The sequence below is a fragment of the Cheilinus undulatus genome, linkage group 13, assembly GCF_018320785.1.
Source record: "Cheilinus undulatus linkage group 13, ASM1832078v1, whole genome shotgun sequence".
Classification (NCBI taxonomy): domain Eukaryota; kingdom Metazoa; phylum Chordata; class Actinopteri; order Labriformes; family Labridae; genus Cheilinus; species Cheilinus undulatus.
In genome coordinates, this window is record NC_054877.1 from 7,369,076 (window position 1) to 7,393,160 (window position 24,085).

A 24,085-nucleotide genomic window follows, 5' to 3' on the forward strand; every position below is an offset into this window, starting at 1 on the left:
ATTCAAGACCATTTCAGCTCAAGTCAACAGCAAGGCCCCTTGTGTGTTGCAAGAGCTAGAGAAACATAAAGTTAAAATTTATTTCAACTCTTGTGTTGAACCACTTTGATTGGTTTTAACGGTTTTAAAAGGCGTCTTTCTTCACTCACCTTTCTTCAGCTGTATGTTTAGTCGTCTTCCAACTTTTTTGGTGTATCCCCCAGTTGGCGTTGCGTTTGCCCCCCTCTGAGGCGAGTGGGTGTGTCCTGTTGGGGGTTTGGCCGCAGAGACAGCCGGGTGAGTCAGAGGGGGGTATCCGTCAGTCTGTTCGGGGTGAGCGTGGGCGTGAGGATGCGGGTGGGAGTGTGGGTGATTTTGGGAACCGTGCCGTGACATCCTCTGCGGGGTGTGATCCATGCCGGAGACGATGCTGCCGGTCAGGGAGTCCGGGCTGAAACGTCCGGAGGAGTACGCTGGGTTCCTCTCAGCATGGGACAACTGCTCGTAGTGGGTCTTCATCGACGACGGCACCACGTGGAACATGATGACAGGAGAGCGCATGGCTTGACGGAACATGTTCTGGGCTCTGGATGCAAACACAAGGGGAGGATTTGGAAAGACAATGGAAAAGAGTCAACTATTTCACTGATTTAGGCCCTAAATACCTCCATGATCATTCTCACTTATCCTAGACTGTATACTCTACCTCAACCATGTCTTTCTCTAACACCATACACAGATATCTATGTGTATACTGTATGATGAAAACCCATCTTCGCCCACCTGAACGTTCTGACATGTTAATTAATACTTATTGCCAGTGTGAGCAGCTCTAAAAAGAGACAGAATCCTCCCCGACAGCTCCATCACATAATCCCCTCATTTGGCTTCAGATGAAGGAGACCTCTATCCGACAGATAGTTTGCAGAAAATCCTCTTTTAAAGGCCCCTCTCGCTGTGAGCTCATGTACAGTAGGTGTGAATGGAAACTTATGTTGGCTGTCAGCACCCTGAGACACCCAAGCCTTGTTAGCACCACCTGTTTCAATAAAGCAGACTTTGGAATGACTCTTCCCTCGCCCTCTGACAGCTGGAGAGGGAAGGAGAGCCCCAGATTTCTATTGCTACCCCTGTCGGCTCCTAAATGACGACTAGAACGCGGCCCCCCGGAAATCTCGGTTGTGAAATTCCTGGGCCATTTTTTCCCAGACACTAATAAGCTTCCCTGAGGAGCACAGCCTCGTCTCGGCATCTTTACGATTTCATCCTGGATGGAGTGGCAGACAACATCTCATCTGCTCTGCCTATAAAAATACCATTAAATAACAAGAGCAACTGTTGATGCCCTTGCAACAACACTATGTTTGGAAGCCTAATTCCCATGTAGAGCTTGGCTTATGTCTCCTAGTAGTGTCCGCAGGGACACCACGGCTTTGTTAAAACTGGTTTAACTTGAAAGCTTTACTTCCACATTATCCTGAATTCTGTATAGCATATACTCTGCATATAAGAATTAGACATAGCAACTAAGATCTCAGCCAGTGGTTGATTAGACTGATGGAATCAATTTATCTTTTTGTCATCCTCTTCATGTTTTGAGGACTGGAGTGACTTTAGTTATATTCAGAAATGCTCTGCTTCTATCTTGGTTGGCTGGGTTGTTGGAGAAGCAGTTTTTAAATCAAAATTTAACTAGTATATGAAAAAATACCATGTTCTATATCTGTTTTACTCCAAATGGGACCATGATTTATATAAAGCACACCCTTAATTATGACTATAAGTCAAGTTATTTTTAAAAATAAGCAAAGAAAATTTATTTTCAAGTAAGGGCTGGGTTAATTTCGAAAATAACTGTTAACATATCTTAAAATTTGATGCTTTTGGAGTCACCCATGGTGTCTATTGGAGTGATTGTGGGCTTTTGCGTTTTTTTCTTTTATGCAAACTGGGGAACAGGGGAAGTAGAGCATGCAACTAAGCCTGGTAGAGTTGAGCACTAGCCTAAACAGGCTTCCAACCCAAGCTCTAAGGAAGTCCCGTCGACTATCTCACAATTTCTCTTCTATCTTCTTTTCTTCACGGAAATTGGAAATGAGAGGGAAGTAGTGTATTTCGTCTAACCTAGTGGGAATAAGTGCTAGCCTAAACAGGCTTCCAACCCAAGCTCTATTTACCTCCTCCACTGTCGCACTTTTTTTCCCCTCTCTATTCATTTTTTCACAGAAATTGGGAACAAGGGAGAAGTAGTGCATTCAGCCTAACCTGGTGGGGATGAGCACAAGCCTAAATAGGCTTCCCACCCTGTTCTTCCAATTTTCCACACTTCTCCTTTCATGAAAATTTTTGGGAAGTAGAGCATATAGCCTAACCTAGTAGGGTGAAGCTCCAGCTCTATTGGGCTAACACCCCTTTTCAAAAACTGTCTTCTTGACTCAATTCATCTTTCCTTACTTAAAATTGGGGAGTTGGGGGATGTGGTGCATAGAGCTTAACCCAGGGGGTAGAGCCCCAGCCAAGCAGGCTTCTCATCCTGGTTCTTCCTTCACAACCCCTTTTTTCCAATTTATACACTCTTTTCTCCTAGTTTTTGTCATGAAAACTTGGGAGTAGGGGGAGGTGGTACATGCAACTTTACCTGGCAGTTAGGCTCAAGCTTAAACAGGGTTCCTAACCTGTTCGGCTTGCTCGATCCTCTTTCTCCTAATTCCTACAGTCTCCTTTTCTCTGTGCCTTCAAGAAAATTTGTTTGAAGCATATCCTAACCTTGTAGGGTAAAGCTCCAGCTATATCGAGTTTCAAACCCCCTTTTCAAAAACTAACTTCTGTACTCTCTTCTCCTTTCCTTGCTGAAAATTGGGGACTAGGGGGAAGTGGTGTATAGAGCTTGGCCTAGGGGGTTAAGCTCCAGCCAAACAGGCATCTCACCCTGGTTCTTTCCTCACAGTCTTCCTCCAATTTATACAATATTTCCTCATATTTTTCTTCATGAAAACTGAGGAGTAGGGGGAGGTAGTTCATACAGCCTCACCAGGCAAAGTTAAGCTCTTGCCTAAACAGGCATCTCACCCTGGCCTTTCCTTCACAATCCTCTTTCTCCCATTTATACACTCTTTCCTCCTATTTTTCTTCATAAAAAATTGGGAAGTAGGGGAAGGTAGTTTATATACAGTCTAACCTGGCAGAGATAGGCTCTAGCCTAGACAAGCTTCTCACACCAGTTCTGCTTGCCCTACCCTCTTCCTCTCATTTTTGTACTTTTTTCTCTTCCTCAATGTTCTGCTGCCTTCTCATGTTTCTTTACACTCTTCTCTGCTATTTTCTTTAATGAAAATTAGGGATCAGGAGGAAGTAGCGTAAACAGGCTTACTTGGCAGGATTAAGCTTTAGCCCTTAACAGGCTTCCCACTCTAGCTCTGCCTGCCTCATCATTTTTTCTTTTCTCTTCTCTTTTGGTTTGTGAAAATCGGTGAATGGGGGAAGTAGTGCATACAGAATAGTCTTGAAGGGGTTAATCCCTGGCCTAAACAGGCTTCTCACCCTGCTTCTTTCTTCTTATCCTTCTACACTCTCCTACCTGCTATTGTGTCTTTGAATAATTATGATTCAAGGAATAGTCATGGCTAATCTGTGGGGTGTTCTTTTTTTTTTGTTACTGAGAATGAAATGGCAAAAATAAGTTCAGTGGGTTATGGACAGTAAGAGCTAGCAAGGATGGTGATGCTCTGGTCTAACTGTACGCATTCGTGGAAATACTGTGGGCCTAGTTTCATGTAACATCACCAGGTTGTCAAACAGGGGGATGCCTGTTTGACAACCTGGTGATGTCCCAAATCTTGCTTTCCATCAGCCTATATAGTAAGGCTGCATTGACAACCAAAGGCTTTGTGGTAGGTTATGTAACTTTTCAGATGTGGATGGTGCATTTTAGAGATTAAAGCGTTCTTTATGAGCGCTTATCCTCTCACAATCTTTTGATAAAACTATTTCCTACCATTGATATGGGCTACTTCTGTTGCTGATATGCCATTTCTGACATATTCTGTTAAAATTAAGGATCAATGGTGTATGGAAGAACCCCTACAAGCAAACAGAATCCAAAATATGCATATAGGAGGCATTCATCACCATAACACACATATATATACAAATATGTGTGGCTGCTGTTCATATCAGAATATTGAATAAAATACACTGAAGTCATAAATGCCATGTATTTAGTATACATTTAAGATGACAGGTGAAAATAGTACACATATATGCATCAGTGGGTTTCTTAAATTGAATTCAGCAGTGAAAATTATATATGCAGCATGAAGGCATGCATGCAGCATCTAGAGAGGAGAGGAGTTAGCAGGTGGGTTCTGTTAGGAATGGTAATGAAAGCAGGAGATGTGAGCAGAGCTGAAAAGCAGAGGCTGTGAATGTTAAAAGCCTTATTCACATTCTTTTCAATGGAAAAAGGGATAAAGGTGTTACAGTAGGAGTCCAGCAGAGCTGTTACTGAAACACAGGGGAAATAAAGGCTGAGAGGATTGCAGGGAGCGCTTCAGCGAGTAAGGGTGCGACCTACAGGAGTTAAATAGGGAGAGGTTAGCTTAGCACAGTGACAGGCAGCAGAGGTGCCTGTGCACTGGCAGGATTGCAGAGAGCAGTATTAAAAAAGGCATGAAGGGAAACAAAACCAGCTAAAAGAAAGGTGCAAGGCTGTAGAGGGAAGAAGCAAAGGTTGAACAAGCTAATCGCACAGGAAGTGCAGAGACAACCAGAGCTCATCAGCGGGTCCTGTGAGCTGCTGTCTTACTGTTCAAAGCGGATGTTTCTCAGGTCTCCATTATTGATACGGACGATACAGTCGTTCTCCTGGAAGAGGCCCTGCTGCTCGGCCTTGCCTCCTCTCTCCAGACGCTTGACCAACAAGCCAAGAGTCCTGAAATGGTCAAACGCTCATGTCAACAAGATGCAAGAGGAATCCAAGGATTCAATATGGCTGCTTTTCTGTAGCCTGGACACAGCTGAAGTGGAGGATATAGTTTAAAACCTCCCCACAGTAATTGCTCTCTAATTTCAATGACTCTGGTTGTTCTCCATTCAAATCCTCCATAAACAATTTCAGAAAACCCTTGTATTCACACGTCTAATCCTGTAAACAAGTCCAGCAGCTACATGGATACTTAAGGCTATAAAACATTTGATTTAGACAGCTGAAAAAAACACAATGGTAGTGGACTGTGAAGATATATTAATACACTATATGGACAAAAGTATTTGGCCACCTGACCTTTATGCCAACAGGTACTGTAATTCTGGAGAGTTTCTAGGAATTTGTGGCCATTCATTCTGTAGAGCATTTATGAGATCAGGCACTGATGTTGGATGAGAAGGCCCATTGCAGTTCATCCCAAAGGTGCTCGATCCTCCACATTGAACACATCAAATCGCATCTTTATCAGAGATGGAAAAAGTAGACCACCATTGTATTCAAGTTAAATGTGGAGTTGTTCGATATTTTCTTATTGCAAAACAAAAAGAGAACAGATCTCCAATAAAACAAGATTGTTCAGGTCAAGTCACAACCTGTATAATTAAGTTAAATACACTAATAATCGGCAGTGTTAATTAAACTCATATAGAGTTAAATTTAAAATGTTGAAGTGCCTAAATTAATCCACACTCTGTATAGTTAAACTGCACTTTTGAGAGTCTTGAATATTTGACAGTATGACAGAGCTACAGTAAATCTTGCAAATCTGAGCCAAGGTGGGCCTCTTCTGGCAAGAACAAAGCAGTAAGGTCAACCTCACAGTAAAGGCTGGCTTAATTCAGCCAGATTTTAGCCAGACTGCAATGTTGCATCTCATCGTCAAAACTCAGGCCAGATTTAGAGTGTCGAACGGTCTTGTGGCGTCACTTAATAACGTCGCATCCAAGACATCTCACGACTACTGTTCAATTAAACTAGCATGTCAGAATTTTTCGTACATAGTCCTCTAGTTTGTCTCCCTGACCTGATGTTAACGACGTGAATCCTGACATCTGACAACAGGAGAACATTTGCTCCTTATCTTTACATCATTATTTCCAAGAGTTACCACTTTTATCCCCTTTTATTCCCTAAAACTAATGTGTACATTTTATTTTATTTACATTATTACATGCATACATATCTGAAGGACAGCCAGTCTATAATGTCCTCCTCTTGATATATCCATAACTTTTATTCATAATCTAATCCATAATTATTTCTTATTTTTCATTTTTTATGATCAAAAGACCGCTACTATCACTTATAGCACTTCTGTTGTAGAGTGATTGACACGCTTTGACCCGCCCCCTGATAACCTGTGAACTCACACTCAGTCACTGAGACAGTGGTGATGTCAGCATACGCTGGGCAGTCAAGATCACTTTTGTAGTGTGGCTAGGTTGTCAGCCAAGACGTGACAAGATTTTTGTTGCATAGTCTGACATGGTGCCATCATGAATGACCAAAAACATCATGTAGTCTGAGCCGGCCTTTAGTCAGTGCATACTGATGAAAAATATGCACATAGGAGCTTCTAAAGTCACAGTTTTTGCTGTGTCCAACAGTTTTTGGTAGAAAAAGCAAAAGGCATTGTACTTAAGTAAAAACACTCTAGTTAAAACTCCCTCAAGTAGAAGTAAAAGTACTGGTTAAAAAATGTACTCAAAAAGTACAAGTACCTCAAAAACTACTCAGTTACAGAAATTTGAGTATATGTAATTAGTTACATTCCATCACTAGTCATTGCTTTGTGCAATGTTGGAAAAAAAGGGCCTTCTCCAAACTGTTGTCACAAAGTTGGAAGCATAGCATTGTCCAAAATGTCTTGGTATGCTGAAGCGTTAAGACTGTTCTTCTCTAGAGGTATGGGGCTTAGACCAAACCCCGTAAAACAGCCCCATACCATTATCCCTCCTCCACCACACTTCCCAGATGACACAATGCAGTCAGGTTGGCAGCGTTCTCCCAGGATGCACCAAACCAAGACTTTGAAGTAATTTGTATGAGAAATGTTTGCAAATGGAGCATGCATTGCTAGGTGCTCGATTTTATACACCTGTGGCAATAGGTCTGATTGAAACAACTGAATTCAATCATTTACAGGTTTGGCCAAATACTTTTGTCTATATAGTGTATACATACATATGTAAGATATAGAAATATATGTCCTTTATAAGAGTATATGCCATCTTTTCCCACTCATAGAGCCTGTGGTCATACACCTTGGATAGTTATAGCATTACAGCCACTTTAGCTACTTTAAAGCACTTTGAGTTCCCTGTGACTAACATTGACCACAGCTGCCGTTAGGTTTCTTAAAAGGTGAATAAAGTTTAATAAAGTGCAAAAATAATCATTTTATACATTTGTTTTGCTTTTTGTCTTCTCCATCAAATCCCCCAAGGTTTCTCAAAATCACTCAAACTGTCTCTTTCATTCCTAAGGCCTGAAAACATATTTCAAACTGCATTAGCCTTGTTGTTCTGCAGCATTTTCAAAAATGCATTCCTGTAAACAAACATTTCTTTTCCCATGGTCAAAGAACCATTCACTGCAATGATATTGAAAGCTTTTACAGCCAGTAAAAAAGCCATGCCTAATTGCTGCTTCTGCTTTATCCTGTAGTACTTGAAAAGAGTGCGGCCCTGTCATTTGCATCATCAGTGTTCGTCTGCAGCAGTCACATTGCATCAGGACGCTTTAGAGGCTGTGTGGGGGAGGCATCTATTCAAAGGCAATCAACACATTCACTAACTCGACAGTCAGGGTCGCTGCTTTGCTGGTGTTAATTTTCTAACCTCTAAGACTCCTGCGTTGCTTTTTCCAGGCAGAAAATAAACAAAGTGCTTCCATAGAGCAGCAGAGAGCAGCTACATTAAACCCCTGATAGTGCAGTTTGGAGAAAGAGGCTGTAGAACTGAGCTGCACCGGATGTCGCCCTGTAATCCAGTGTGGCAAACTGGCTTATGCCTTCCCCGCACAGCCACAGCGAGAGGCTAACTTCACCTGAAAGGGCGCTTTGCGGATTAAAGATCCAAGCGTGAGGAAGAAAATCAGGCGCTGGTAGGAAAGACGGCACAAGCCTAATCGAGTCGTTCTCGGTGTATAGTCTGTGTCCGTGTGTATCCAGGCTTTCTGAGGTAGTGTCAGCCAGTGTCGCCTAGGTAAATCGGGTTGATTTTCGGGTTTAATACTCGCCCTCGCCTGGGGCTTATAATTCAATATGAGCAAAAATGTGATTACAGAGAGAGGGCAGAGAAGTTCAGAAGTTGAAAAAGTTCAGAGACAATTCTCCCTGATTAGATTTGAGTGACAGCACAATGCGATTTGCAGTGGAGGGGCTACTTCTCTGATGAAAGCCCAGCATCTTAATCTTGGGTCGACTCTGACATTTCCCCAATAAAAGAAAAGTGCATTATAAATGTGCTTTTAGGTTGATTAAGCCAGGCGAGGAGAAAAGTGGTCTGATCTTGATTTTCAATAAAGCGCTACACTGAGTTTGTAGCTGCTGATTGGATTTTGAGTCTTGGTGCATGAAGAAAGTTTGGGACGTTTGTGGGGCTGCAACTGTGGCTGTGCAGGAACTACCATTGCTATAAAACGATATGAAGCATTGGACCTACATGAAACTGGCCTTGCACTGGCTGTAAAAACTTTTTACATGATTCAAGAACCTCTGTGTAAATGTCAAGGTTGCAACAATGTCAAACACTTAAAACCAAGCTTTATACTGGATCCTTGCGGCTATAAAAGGGTGCACGACTTTGATTACAACCTCCAAAAACAGCCTCGTTGAGTAGATTCAAACCAGATGTGAAATTCCTCTAATTCTTTCACAGCTCTGTTCCAGCTGTGTGCTTCTAAATGTGAGTTTGTTGTGTGCACTGTTCAACGTTTCCTTTGAGTCGGGTAAAGCTGAAGTGACAGCAGCTTCAGAGAAATATGACGGTCACTTGAACAAGCATGATTAATCACTGTAAACTGGCAAATGGCTTCATGATGCTTCAATCTTAAATGTTTGTGTGAGTGCAGGTATGTAAATGGCATTGAGTGTATGAGTGATGACATGATTATGCAGGTGCGTTAGGGAGAATGCCTGGTACATGTGTAGCAGTGTTGGTGATTCCACTTGCAGTCACTTGTCATCATACTTTGCCTTTGTTTTGCTATTTTGATTGTGTAAATCCGGTTCATAATGTTTTCTAACTGGCTTTATGCAGCACTAGTATGGCCTCTGCAGACCTAAGCGGTCCAAGTCTTGTAGTCAGTCTGCACCATGCTGTCCCAGTGGTATGCTGATTTGTAAAAGCTCTGCCAAAATGCGTAAAAAACTAGTTTGCTTGTTAAAAGTACTATGTAATTATGTGATATGTTTGTGTGAATCTCCAAAATCAAAATCAAACATTTCTATGACCTTACTGCTTTGTTATCGGGTAATTTAGACTCCCAAAGTTGCTGTTTTGTTACGCTAATCTTAGCTTCTTAACCAACAGTAACAATTGCTTTTCTGCATGGAACCACTTTATAATAACTACGCATTTGTAAAACATTAATAACTACTTAACTCATCATTTATAAAGCATATTTTTTATATGCAATTTATAAACTGAGCTATAAATGATTCAGTGATTTATTATTGAAGCATTAGTACATAATACATTTTTTAAGACCCTGTTGAATCATCATCAAAGACTCTTTAATACTTTAAATTTCTTTCAATTTTCAGTTAATTTTCACTAGACTGTTTATCAACTTTTAACATTTTTCAAGACCCTGCAGACACCCTTAAGTTAAGGGGTAAAGTTAGGACCTCAAAAATAAGAGACTTTGGACCCTAACTGTCCCAACATTCGCTACAAGCCTTTTAAAAATAGTGCCATAAGAGCAACACAAAAACATCCCAAAAACTGTAATGCTATCTTACATAATATATTTTTTAACAAAGAACTAGAAGCAACATGCTTATTCCTCTATGGGTTTCTCTTCTACTGGCCTTAACTCCTGCACACACAGACAGCAGTGTCTCAGTGGTCAGGCTCCCCACCTGCCACTGCTGGACCAGGCACTTAATCCCACAATCAAACTCAATGATCGTCTTTACCTCAAAGATGGCTCTAAATTTATTTTTCTTTGCTCTCAAACAGAACAGCTAAGGCAGTCGAGATGGACAACACATCTGTTCTCACAGTAAAACACTTTGCTAGCTGTGACCGGCTACACTGGGAATAGAGTAGTGGCATTAGATGCCATGGCATGGGCTTCTGCCAGTGTAAGGTTGTACAGAAAATAATGGGAGTTGGGCGTGTGGATGCATGTCTAATGGTAGCAGTATGTTTTGGGCTAGAGACTTTTTTAGCTAACCTGACATGCCAGATGGATTTGTTTCACACATCCGTCTGGTAAACCTCTCATAGACGGTGTAAGGGAACGGGCAGAGGATTTGAAAAAAACTTGAAGGGTGATTGGATGAAAGTTCTGTCTGTCACATCTTTCTGGGCCAATCAGAGCAACAAAACGCGTGACGTCGTAGCCGCTACCAAGGGAGTAAACTCCATAGAGAACTGCATAATGCAAACCATGGTGACTGTAGACATGTCAGTACATGACTTTTTTTCATTTTTGAAAAGAAAACAACCCACTGCTGTTCTTTGTTCTTCTGTCGCCAAGTTCTGATAAAACTGGCGCTTTGGCAGCATCCACGCTAATCTCTTGTGCCATTATTGCACAGGCCTCTTGTTGCTGCTTGCATACGTCACAACTCTGCCGCACCCAAAAGTACTGCCCCTCGACGCTGATTGGTCCTGTCACTTTCTAACCGGGCCAAAACTGTTCAGACGGGAGCTTTGCAAGATGGATTCACCAGTGACAAACACGGGAACGGGCAAATCCATCTGCTTTGCACAGTTCATTTTTAACCGCATTCAAAAATGATTCAGAAGTTAATTCATAATTCTTAGATGATAACGGACGCTTTACTAATGCTTCACTTGTGCATCAATAAAAAAATGTAAGCTCAGTTTACAAATGGCATAAACATGATTAACATTCTGCTGCTATCAAGTAGATATTTGACTTTATGTGCAAGTTGCACATTCTTATCAGTGTAAAGCATTCTGCCTCAGGGCATTTTGGGAACTAACTAGTAAAATAAACACATGTATTCTGTATAACATTGTCCCAATCCCTGATTGGATCTAGATCATCTTATATGACATCTATGCTAAACTGGACCACTGGGCCATACCAGACTATTGGACAGTTTTCCTTCAAAAAAAAAAAAAAAAAAAAATCGAAAAAAATCTGTCTTAAGCTTTCATTATTTATAAAACATTCTGAATATTAATAATACTGTTTCTCTTGGACAATGTATGATGATCTCAAACCATTTACTCCACTGTATCATTGTTTTAATTGAATATCAGCCTTTCCTGGTTTGTTTGTGCATTGTTGTACTAAGACAACAGTGTGAATAGGGGAAACCTCTGTGATTTTTGAGGTTTAAATAAAGGTTAAAAAATGAATAAGAGAGGCAGTGAGAAGCCTTATATATGTCTATTGTTGCTACACCTCTGAGTTTGTATGCACAGGTGATAAAATTAAACTTTTCTGCAGAGTTTTCGTAGATGTTAAAAGTCAAACTGATCAAATGTAAGCCATTTCTGTCCAAGCCAATCATTATCATAGGCCAAGTATGAAGCCAAAAGTCATCCAGTGAGTTAAAAGATTGTAATTTCCCTTTGGCTCTTATCTCAAAGCTGTCAAACGTTGGCTTTGGCTCTGCATATAAAACCCTTCTACATTTGGGGGTACTAAAAAGCAAAGCTTTGAAACAGGCACGAAGAATATTTTGGAAATTAGACAGGCTGTAATCTTAAATACAAAACAAGCTAGAGCATAAATAAAAACACTTTAGATTGTACAGTTTTAACAGATGTGACACGTGGAGACATTTCAAGAAATTTCATCATAGAGAAAACAAAAACACATGCACAACGTGAATTCCTATTCCACACGTAACTCAAAACACTGTTCTTATTACACACAACGTCAGATATGTTCAATATTGTATGTTTTTCTTCAATGGAATAGATTAAGATCAATGTAGTTTGAGTTTATAGAAGAAATTGTGGTCAAAAAACATTCTCAGTTTGAAAAAACTTTGAGAAATAACATCAGGAGGAGCAAAACCACCACCAACAATGTTTAAAACAACTCTTTTCTGATTTAAGGGTCTACGTCTGCCTTTTCCCTTCTTTTCTTTCCTCTAATGTGTGTTAACAGCACAGCTTTGCTCTGGATATTTTTACCTGCGGTCCCTGCCACTGAAAGGCACCACGTGGATCCCCAGGGGCCCACCGTCGTTTGACACCTCCACCAGTTTGACTATGTCTCTGGGGAGACGGTGACAGATGGAAGACGGAGGAGAAGGGTGGAGGAGGAGGGTGTGGAGAGGAGAGGAGAGGAGGAGAGGGGTGACACCATGTGGGGAAAAAACAAAACAGGAAATGAGTCGATGAGGAGGGGAACAGGACGACGATGACAGAGTGGGAGAAATCATAAAAAACAGGAAATAAGAAGGAGTAATAGGAAACTGACAAAAACACAATCAATCAGACAATCCAAAGAAATTCAAACATAACAGGGGAGAACAAGGTCAAAAACACTCACAAGGACAAGTTAGACTTAAATCAACCTTTAAAAGGGGACAGGGGAAGCTGCACACTGAGACTGAGGGGATAACTTTAAATTAAGAATGATACTGTTGTTTTAGGGCAGATATGAACGGGACTCTTTCAATCCTAAGATGCTGCTTAAAGTTGAAGTTTTAAAGATGCATTATCATCTTGCTGTTGTAAAACCGTCCTATTTTCTTTACGTTTTTTAACATTTAAGACCATGTGTGATGCCATCTGACCCATGTGTGGATGTTTTTGGCTAAAACAAACCACAAATCAAGGTTTTTGAAGAGCATGTGTGGCTCATGTGGCTCAGCTTTACCGACAGAGTAAATCTTAGTCCTGCCCCGCTGTGATGTTTTTACAAGAAAAGGCAAGAGGGCACTTTTGGGACTTTCCCATTTGTGTCACTTGCTAAACACAACAAAAACACTGGTTCTTATTTCCAACCCAATCCATGATCCAAAACAAACTGAGTACTTGTTTTAATGATGGGAAACAACTATGGGTTTATTTATCATATAAGAAGAAAAAAGAAGTTCATGTAGACTTAAATGTCATTGCATTTACATAATTCAGTTAAGTTGAGCTACAGTGATAGCTTGATTAGGATGTTACCTGAACTACTCCCCTCAAGCACAAGTAGGATCTCAAATTATTAATGGACATATGTTCATCTCCACTATCCAGGTGCCTACGCCAGCGCATATGGGGTGCTACCCACCCGCCCTGGAGCCCTGGATTGTTTAAATTAGAGATGTTCCTATGCGTCCATTTCCCCACTCAGCTAAACACTCATTTAAATTGTGTTTAATGGACTTGCATGAAGAGAAGAAAATACTGAGAATACTGTGTTAGTCATGCTGTACAGAGTATATCAGGCTAACATTAACAGCTAGCTCTGCTAGTTTTAGTTCCAGCTTTGATATTTGGCCTTTTCACTTCAGTTGAGAAGTTACACTTGAGTTCAACCCTCGACAGCCTACATACACTTTATTTCCATGTATTACTTAAAAAACTGTCATACTGCGCTGTTACCACATGCTAAGTGCTAAGCTTCTCATATCTACATCTGCTGAAATGCCGGGGGAAAGCTCAGACGGTAAGGGAGTGACCATTCACTGAAGCTACAGCGGCCTCTAGTGGCGGGAGGTTCATTACAGGTTAAAAGAGTATTGGAAAGGGATTTTAAGTTTGTTAAAAAAAAAAATGTAGGTGTTTCGTCAAACTGACTTGTAAATCTTGTGCCGGTTAATTTGATAAATGAATTTAACCATTTAACCGTGCGCATCCCTAATGAAAATGTATTATAAATAGTTCTATGGATCGGTTTTAACCTTAACCTTTTAACCTTTAATCTCGCTACCGACGGTGACATTTTCCTTTTAGCAAGAGTTTTGTGAGCTGTAGGTGCTTTCTAGGTAGCATGATGTGTTTCACCAATTATCGCCATCTTGCCACCTCAGGAATCAAGTATTGTGGACTTAAGATGAAGGAAGGATAACTTTCAAATCAAATCAGATCAGATCAAGATTAACATCCCTTGATATCAGATATCATCAAAAATCCACTATGGTGCATCTCTCGTTTGGGTCCATCTGAGCTGTGAATAAATCTTCAACCCCATTATCTAGGTGCATTAGTCCAACTTTTAATTTTTTGCGATTTCAGTTTAACTAACAAGTTTATATGCATTTTACAAGTCCAGTTTTAGCTGCACTAACACAATAATTTCTGCATGTAAACAAACTACCAAGAGCAGCCCTGTACGTTGCCATTGAGTATGAGGCTCATTAATGCTCCCTTTGCATGCCAAAATAGATGGTTGCATTTAAACAATACAACTATCACTAGCCACAAACCTGCACACTTCTGTTAGATTGGATGTTGGGCTTTAGTGGATTTCTGTTTCCGTTTTGCTGTATCTTTGTGACCAGATGAGCTAACATCACACGTTTGCTGTTTCTAACAACTCACATGATATTTAGCTATATTTCGCCACAAAGTTTGAGTACAGTCACACCACTTTTAACAAAATTGTTTTTCCTTGTTCTGTTTTGGTACTGACACAGCTGGTCTGTATCTCAAAGTTTTGTGCAGAAAAATGTTTGGAATTAACGCAGAGTACAGAGAGAAAGCTCTGTCCTTATCCATAAAAAAAAGGCAGCATTAAGAATGAGCATGTTCTTGCCAGTGATAGTGCAGGGGCAGGACTATGGGGAAAAATATTTGCAAACATAAAGAAATGCAGCAATAATGGCACTGTTTGCAATAAATGTACTGTTCTTGAAACTTAGGTGAAACCCTGATACCGCTGAACACCTTGATTTGCAGTTTCCCACATTTCAGGGTCAGTGCTTTGCTTTTTAACCTGCAGACTTGAACTGGTGACATTTTGTATAAAACTGTGATAAAGGCTTAATAATGAAGGGGTGGGGGTGTGGGGGTGGGTGACTAAAGTTAAACTTTGTCTTATTTCAAGACAGAAGCATTTAGTATTATGGCTATTTTTCTGATCAATTGAAACTATTCACTCCTTAAAAGCAAAAAACAGTTAAAACTAGTTGTTTTTCTGGGCCAGTATTCCCACATCTTACACAGGCACATTTTCTAAGATGCCAAATCTAATCGGCACGCAGCTTTGATAAAATGACTATGATTAGCTCGGGGAAAATGGGCCCCTTGTTGACAACTAAGAGGCGGGAGAAGCCTGCGTCTCTGGGAAATCATAGGAATAACAACAATACCATACCTGCATATTAAACTGGAAGCATGCAACAGAGCAAAAATAACAAAACAAAAAACACAGCGGTTAATAACAGGAGCTGAATGGGTTAGTGCGTGGGAGAGCTGGGATGGCGAGACGAGGATCATTTTGCTCCCACAAAAGAGAATTATGTAAATCAGGAAGCTCGGCTGAAATGAGATTTTCAACAAACAAACCTGGATTGCAATAAAGCACCTGCTGGTCTACTTTTAAAGTGTTTATCTGTGTAATTATGCAGAGAAAGGGAGGATAGAGACGATTCAAACAAGGGAACTTTGAAAGGAAAATCGACTCTTAGACAGTTTATGGTTATTTTAGTGGATTTGGCCATCATTTTTACTGGGTGTAAGTCGTTGATTCTCTCCTCTATTAGAGCATGATTTATGTGAAGGATCCTGTCTTATCATTACTGGAACCACTCCCAAAAATCACCAGTATATCAAGTGTCATTACCTTGTACACTCGAAGAATAAGGAAGGTTTAATTCCAAGGCTTGTCTACCAGGAACAACCTTTGACATGATCTGATGATAAACATTTTACAAAGGAGCAATGAAACTATGAATACTTAGATTAGAGGCATTTTTCTATGAGAGTTGGCACTCTTCCAACCCAGTGGGTATCACAGTCTGGAATAAAACTGCTTAAATATTTATCAATGTGATCACCAGTTACTCGTGTGTCAGTGGGTTATTCAGTTTCAGTAGAGAGAGGTAAAACCAGGCAAGCTGATCCATGAATGGAGGACTTACTCTAGTGACCTCACAGGGGTGTGGTCCAGGCAAGAGTCGGCTCGACCAACCGGCTCGATCCTACCGTTTTCTTCTTCTCTGGCTTCTTCCTCCTATGAAAAAGCACAAAAAAACAAAGGAGGTGTTAATAAGCTTTAGCGAGATATCAAGAGACTCAATGATAAAATATGTGACACAAGATGTTTAATTTAATCTGAGGAGTCCTGGCCAAGACAGCAGCACAATAACTTTCACAGAGAAACACAACACACCATCAAAAGTTGCATCAATCTAAACACCAGCAGCTTTAAGGACAAAAACATGCATGCATCGGTCAAATGCTCCCCAGTTCTAGTTTTAAAAAAATCCTAACTAATTCATCGCTCAAGCTTAAGCTGAGCCTGTAGCTCAGACCAAAATGATGGAGTAAAAACATTAAAAGTGCTTCTACCAGAGAAAGACAGAGTTTGAAGAATCTCATACATGATGCATCTCTGGGATGGAAGGTACTGAACAGTGGCTTTCTCTTTGACACTCTTCCATAAAGCTATGGCTGGTGAAGAACCCGGGCAACAGTTGTCTAGTTCTGATAAAACTGCTTCTATGGGTGCCAGTTTAGCTCAGCGGGTAGCACAGGTGCCCATCTGGGCCAGGGTGCAGCTGTGAGATTACCACTCTCTCTTCATCTTCAATGTCCGTCTTTTATCTGTATTTACATCTCGCAATGGTAGGATGTTGCAAAAGGGAGGAGTGTGGCCAGGGCTCTCCTGCCTAGAGGTAGGTACTCTTTCCACGCCCGTCGAAAATGCAGACAACCTTTTGGGCTTGAGCTGCAACCGCATCACTGAATCTGAGTCGGTATCAATGAACTGCTCCTCTTCTCCTGTGCTAAAATTATCAGCTGGTTTTGATTTGCCGCGCCGCGCCCACCTGGAGGGGCCCACAGCCTACTTTGGGAACCACTGAACTAAACCATAACCGTAGCTAGGGCTGCATCAGTACCACTTTTTTCAGACCAAGCACAAAAAAAAGTGTTAATATTCAGGTACTCACAGTGACAGAGCACAAATAAAAACAAAATACTTTCAAAATTATTTTCAAAGTTCATCTTCTTGTGAGTTTACCAGTGAAAAGTATGCAGTCTTCTCTACTATTTACTAATTTTGCCAGATTACAAGAGGTAAACATCATGCTGTAAAATCATGTCTAGAACAGCATATGCCAAGTTTTATGGTACTGCATGACACCTGAAACCGCCTTCTCATCAGATGATGCTGATTGGTGCAGTCATTCTCTGACTGGGAACAAGTATGTCTGCTTGATGCTTTGCAAGATGGACCCACCTGATGACGGACATGGAATCTGGATAATACATCAGCTTTGCACTGTTATGAATTTGGGGTTTTGAAGAAGAAAAGACTTGTCATTCGAGGGTTGTATCACTATCTCGTGCACTGATTTGCTCAGCTATATAGCCAATCAGAGCCTGGCCGACAGGTGCAGCAGCTGATTCAATATATTTCACTAAAAGTCAAAACAACAAAAAGATCAAGTAGTGCCAAAGGTGAAGGACACACAAGAAGGAAAAAAATCTGTACAAAAAATGCTTTTTTTTCTCACAGTCCCCATAACCAGAAGAAATGACCAAACTTTAGGGAATTTGCTGGCTAATGTTGTTAAAAAACAGGACAACTGCAGGTGGTTTGCTAAATTCCAAATATAAACTAGATTGGAGCCTTTACAAACCCTGAACTAATGTGTCAATGGCTACAAAGTAAGCTGAGCTGCTAACCTGACATCGCCAAGAGGAGCAGATCGGAGGAGGTCGTCCATGAGTATAAAAATACATCTTGTTTCTTTAAATTCACACAGCCTTTGTCCTCCTTGTACATGTATCGTGGATACTCTGCTCATGTCTGTTTGAATACTGAACTTGACACACCGACACGCTCACATACAGTCGGGCCATTGGCAGGAGAAAAACGAGAAGCAGAGAAAGAAGGTCATTAAAATTTCAGGGCGACACCGGAGAGGAGCGACGAGCCAGCAGCAGCAGCAGCGGCAGAGCAGACCTCCCCGGCAACCGGCCGCCTCATCAGTATGAAAATGAAGCTGCGTTACCGTGGCTGCCGTACGGTTGCCATGACACACCGAGAGCCTGGAGGACGCTCGGCTACAGGGCAGTGAATGAGAGAGAATATGTGAGAGAAACACATCCATCTAGGCTTTTCTCTGAATACAGGAGCTGAGTACAGTCAATGAGAAGACATTAACAGCTACTGTGTTAAAGCAGCTTTAGGAGATCTATAATCCTAATTCCAAAAAAGTTGGAACACTCTGTAAAATGTACATTAAAAAAGAATGCAATGATTGTCAAATCTCATGAATCTGTTTTATTCTCAATCAAACATAACCAAAATATCAGATGTTGAAACTGAGGCATTTTACCATTTTATTTTGGTTTTGATGGCAGCATCACATCTCAAAAAAGTTAGGACAATGCCATGTTTACCATTGTGTAGCATCCCATCTAAACATCTGGGAAGTGAGGAGACCACTCACTAGAGTTTTTGGAGAGGAATGTTGTCCTATCCCTGCCTGATTGAGGTTTCTAGCTGCTAAACAGTAGTCTTGGGTCATCTTTTCCAGATTTTTTCATTTTAAGATGCTCTGAGTATCTTCTAATGGTGAAAGGTCTTGACTGCAAGCGCTCCTCTACTCTTCTACTGTGAAGCCATGCTGTTGTGACGGATGTAGCATGTGGTTTAGCATTGTCTCGCTGAAATATGCAAGGCCTTCCCTGAAAGAGATGCTGCTGGGATGGGAGCATACGTCAATACAACAAAAATCTTTTCAGTATACTCCTGAATTCGTCTCCGTGTGGACGGGGCTTTAAACTTGGATATAGTTTTCAGCATTGATAGTGTCTTTCCAGATGTTAGCTGCCCACGCCATAAGCACTAATGCAGCTCCACACCATCAGGGATGCAGGCTTTAGAACTGTGAACTGATGACCAGTTGAATGGTCCCTCTCCTCTCAAGTCCGCAGGACACAGCGCCCATGGTTTCCAAAAATTCAAATTTTGATTCATGTGACCACAAAACAGTTTTCCATTTTACCACAGTACATTTTAAATGAGCTTTGGCTCAGTGGTGTTTCTGGATTGCATTCACATATTGCTTCCTCACTGCATGGTCCAGCTTCATCTTGTATTTGTGGAAGGCATGGCCAACTGTGTTTCTGCCTGAGGGCCTGAAGATCATAGGACTCCAATATTGACCTTCTGCCTTGTCCCTTGTGCACAGAAATTGCTCCATATTCTCAGCATCATTTGATATTATGGACTCTAGATGGTGGGATATTCAAAGTCTTAGCAGTTTTTACATTAAGGAACATTTTTCCACACATTTTAGACAGTTTCTCTCAGGTTGGTGAACCTCTTCCTGTCTTTACTTCTGAGAGACTCTCTTTAAAATCCCTGTTCATCAAAATGTACACAGACCTTCTTTCTACATTTTAAATTGAACATTTGTGTATAATTATGCTGCTTTCCACTCTACTGTTGTGCCTATGAAGTGGAGAAGCTCCACAGCGATGACAAAATCAGACGTTTGCAAACACACACTGTGCAGATATGAAGAATATCCAGCAGAAAGAGAAAAAATAACAACTGCGGGAGCCTGACAAACACATCTTCCACAGTTTAATATAAATCAGGAGATATGAATGTGAGGCCGGCGAGCATCAGAGAGGGAGAGGAGGAGTCGCTATCTGAGGAAGAGTAAATGAGAGCGACATTCATCACAGCACACGCGGCTCTTTATTTCAATATGCACCATCTCGGAGGAATCTGGCTGCACGCTGACAATTCTATTCTGCAGACAGACACGGAAAAGTGTGGATGTGTGTGTGCAGAAGTGTTTGTGGCTGTGCACGAGTGTCAGCGTGAGAGAGACAGGAGAGGGAAAATGAAAAGATAATCAAGGAGGAATACGACGCAAGAGATAGAGATGGAAGAAAATCTCGGGACGTTATGAAGAAAAATGTGCAGTAAAGTATGTATTCAGTTAGATATTAAAAGGCCAGTGGAAAATAATTAAAATCCATTTAACTTAGCGGTTTTGTTTTTATGGTTTTCTACTCACATCCTGTTGCTTCTAGTCCACAGACAGATCAACATTATATAGATGTTACATATGAAAGGCTACTTCCTGTAGTACCTGTAAAGCTTTGGAGCATGTCACAAGGACAGGAGAGCTGCCAATGTGAAGATTAAAGGTGCTGTTGGTTCTATTTTGTGTTGTTTACACCGCAAAACTGGTAGCAACAAACGTCACAGCCTGCCACAAGTTGTAATGTGCAACATGCATCGTGGGACAACTCCAACAAGCTAGTTAGCCGGTTTACCTGCAAAATAAGCTGTGGGTTGACTTAGAGCAGCAATAAGGTCAACTATCTCATCGACATGTGGGCGTCTTGCTGGTGTTATGGTTTAATTTGTGACCGTGTTAACTGCTATTCATCTTTATTAGAAACATATCTGATTGGCTGGTTTTAATATTATGAGATAAAAAGAACAGAGGCATTTTTTAGTGCTTTTGTGGCTTAAGATCCTCGGTTAACATGGTCACCCTTTCAACCATAACACCTTTTAGCAGCGTTGGCAAAAAAGCTTGGACAGCTGTATGTGAGATGATGACGAAAGGACAAATTTTCCTGGTTTTACCAGCTGGATAAATTATGAGAGCTAAACAAGATGTTGAACTAAACACTTTTCAAAGTTCTGCCAAAGCTCAGCACAAACAGTCTGACGAAGAACCAAATGGGTTTCAAAGTTCCTTATACAAGTATATATTGAAAAAATGAATATCATGAAAAAGCTTGTGTGTCCCATAATTCAGTGAAGAAGAATTAACTTTCATGTATTCTAGATTAATCAAACACAGACTCTTGATGCTTACGCTCTGTAAAAAAAATAAATAAATAAATAAAAATAACAACTTGATTTATGTTGAGAGATGAAAATATGAAGTATTCTGATTTCTCAAATTATTCAAATATTTACCAAGTGAACATTTAGATTAAAGTGCTGCCAACATTTTTAGGGATCAATTTAAATAGTTAGCACAGTTGCTCTACCTGAGCCAAATGAAATATATATTTCTTTTGGAAAAATGTTTTGCCACCTTGAGATTTTAAGCTATAAGCATGCAATTAATGCAGGTGGTACGCCAAAGGACTTTCTAAAACTCTTAAAAGACTCTAAAAGAGACTGACATCTGAGAGCCTCTTACATTTAAAAGACAATTTGTCAGCAAGACGTTGAGTTTTTAGTCTCAGACTAAGATTTTGTAAAGACCGTGGGTCACTAACTACAAGACCAGAATAAGATTCCTTTTGAGATATTTCCCATCATGCATCTGATGGAAATTCACAACAAAAATTAGTAGATAGAAATGGAGATCGCATTTAATTTGATATATCTTAAAATATAATATCGTTTGATATTATCCTAACGCCAAGACTGAAGAAAGACCGCCTCAAAACAGCTAAAATCGAGTCTTATGACCACCTTCCGTCAACGGGACAACGGGAGCAAGCTGCGACTATAGCAAGACTGCCATGATTTTACTCCGACTTTGGAATTTTGTCTGAAATCGGAGGGACAGTTGTTAGGTGTAAGGCCGTCTTTATTGGCAAGATAAGGTATTAAGTTGGGCCCCTAAACAAAAAACCCTAAAATGTTTTACGTCTTTTTTTTTTTTATGTTGCACCCTCTTATTCATTACTAAAATGCGGTTTACATTTCTCAAAAATCTAAAATCTATTCAAAAAGAATGTTAGAATATTAAGTAATGGTCCAATTTGCAAAGGTTTCCAGAGCCTTTATTAGCTAACATTGGTTTAGGACACAACCACAATCATGGGGAAGACTGCTGACTTGACAAATGTCCAGAGGACAATCACTGACACCCTCAACAGTGAAGGTAAGCCACTGAAGGTCACTGCTAAAAAGGCCTTTTTGTCTTTGGCAGAGCAACCAATCCAAACAAGTGTTGAATGCTTTTTGGCAGAAGAAATCTTTTCAAAAAGAAGAAAGACAGACGGGGAAATAAAGTATTTAACAAAATGATTAATGATTATTATTTAGACCTACCACTGAAAATCCATACTTTTTTGTAAGAAACTGCTGTTTTTCAAGGTCAGAATGAAGTTAAAACTTTAGAGAATGGGAGTAATTTCACACTCATTTCCTCATTCTTTCCACCATCTGATGTTTTAAAGGTTACACATCCATTTTCTCTGGAAAAATGACAGCTTGCTCCCGGTTTAAGCTCGGTAAAAGACAGTGTCTCGTTTGGTTGTCCTGTTTGATTACAGAGGAGCTCCTCTACACCCGTAAAGGCTCTTCATTCTTTTCATCGGATATGCACATGGATCTGCACCGAGCCTTTTACCTGTACTTTGCCTTTATTTTGTACTTACTTCTGCACGGACAAAGGCCAAATATAAAAGGGCAATATCATCAGAAACTTTGGAGAAGTGTAGAGTCATGTAGCCGACACTTCAGGAAGAAGATTACTTTGGAAAGTGGTGAACTTTTTGAGCAAAGACAAGGGCAAATTGTTTGGGAACTTCAACATTTGATGTTCTAAGCAGAGAAACACAAGCGATCAGCTAGATAGAGATAAGAAAAGAGCTTTCTTTTGTTCTGTTTATGGTGTTGTTTTCAAGATATAAAAAAGAAAAATGGAAGTAAATGAAGGCAGAGCTGAGACAAATAGCACAGATCTCTAAATAAGCTGCATTACCTTTTATTCTGAGCAGGGTTAGATGGACACACTGTACATGAAGCCATGTTTTTTATGACCAGACAACATCAGATCACTTCAGTTGACAAGTCAGCCTCTAATGTGTGCAATGATTTGCATCTGTACTACCAAACATATCAAAATGAAGGCCTCTTCACCACCTTTGCATGCATTCTTAGCATTCTGAACTATCAATCAGTGTAGTGTATAAATAGGTTGGAAGTAGACATAGAGTATAAAAAAGGAGGATTATAAACAGGAAAAGAAAGAAGAAAAACATGTAAAAGAGAAGAGAGGAGGAAAGTAGAAGGTGGAGAAGGTCACCATGAGAGACAGAGTAGATATCAGCCTTGAGAAAAACAACAGACGTCTCCTTCCCTGACAAACATCAGCAAACACTCGCGCTGATGGCAGCACTCTGATTGACAGACTGACCAATCAGCTTTTATTCCCCCTACAAAGTCCAGAGTAGACACTCCTTCCCCACACTTTTCCCAACCGCAGCATCAAGACTTCGCCCATTCCCGTTCCTGGGTGTGGGCTCGGCAGATAGATAGCCACATTAATAATTCAGAGTCGGGATGGGGGGTTAATGGCTGGCAGGCAGACGGGTGGCCAGTCAGGTACGAGCTGCCGATGTGTTTTCCAGCCGAGTCATTGTTTGTTTCCTGGATGTGCAGGAGGAGAGGCAGGCGGGCAGTTTTCAGGCCTGGGGGCTCATTAAAGATTAATGGGAGAATCCATTGGGGCATGTCCTTTCTATCTCTCAGACTAAATGAAGTGGTCTGCGCCCAGTGTGTATGTATGGGAGAGAGAGTGAGTGGAGTAATGCTGCACTTTAATGAAGTGCTGCCTGCTCCCCTTTTCCTGCCACTTTGACCACGCTGTCACTTACAAACTGATGTGGATGCATGCATGCAGCCACGGACGAAGATGGAGAGGAGAGAGATTTATGTGCAGCTTTCGAGGGACGCAGGGAAAAATAGCAATAAAATGCAACTTCTTTAATTCAGATAAAACTTGGATGAGGTTAAATCCATGTTTAAAAAATAATAAAGCCTTTAGAGCCACTTCTGAACCGGCATCGTTTTAAA

General features: G+C 40.7%; 1 protein-coding gene across 3 annotated transcripts in view; it reads right to left on the bottom strand.

The window, feature by feature from the left end:
- LOC121520462 (partitioning defective 3 homolog) overlaps positions 1 to 24,085 on the bottom strand; it is a 443,160-nt gene that overhangs the window by 216,855 nt on the left and 202,220 nt on the right. For 2 of the 3 annotated variants that reach the window (XM_041803923.1, XM_041803922.1), the window contains exons 6-9: positions 16,200 to 16,291; positions 12,313 to 12,396; positions 4,784 to 4,909; positions 150 to 565 (exon numbers count right to left, since the gene is read on the bottom strand). In XM_041803923.1, coding sequence (XP_041659857.1) covers positions 150 to 565; positions 4,784 to 4,909; positions 12,313 to 12,396; positions 16,200 to 16,291 — 718 coding nt within the window. The remainder of the gene's footprint in view (positions 1 to 149; positions 566 to 4,783; positions 4,910 to 12,312; positions 12,397 to 16,199; positions 16,292 to 24,085) is intronic. The other variant, XM_041803924.1, reaches the window with a different exon arrangement.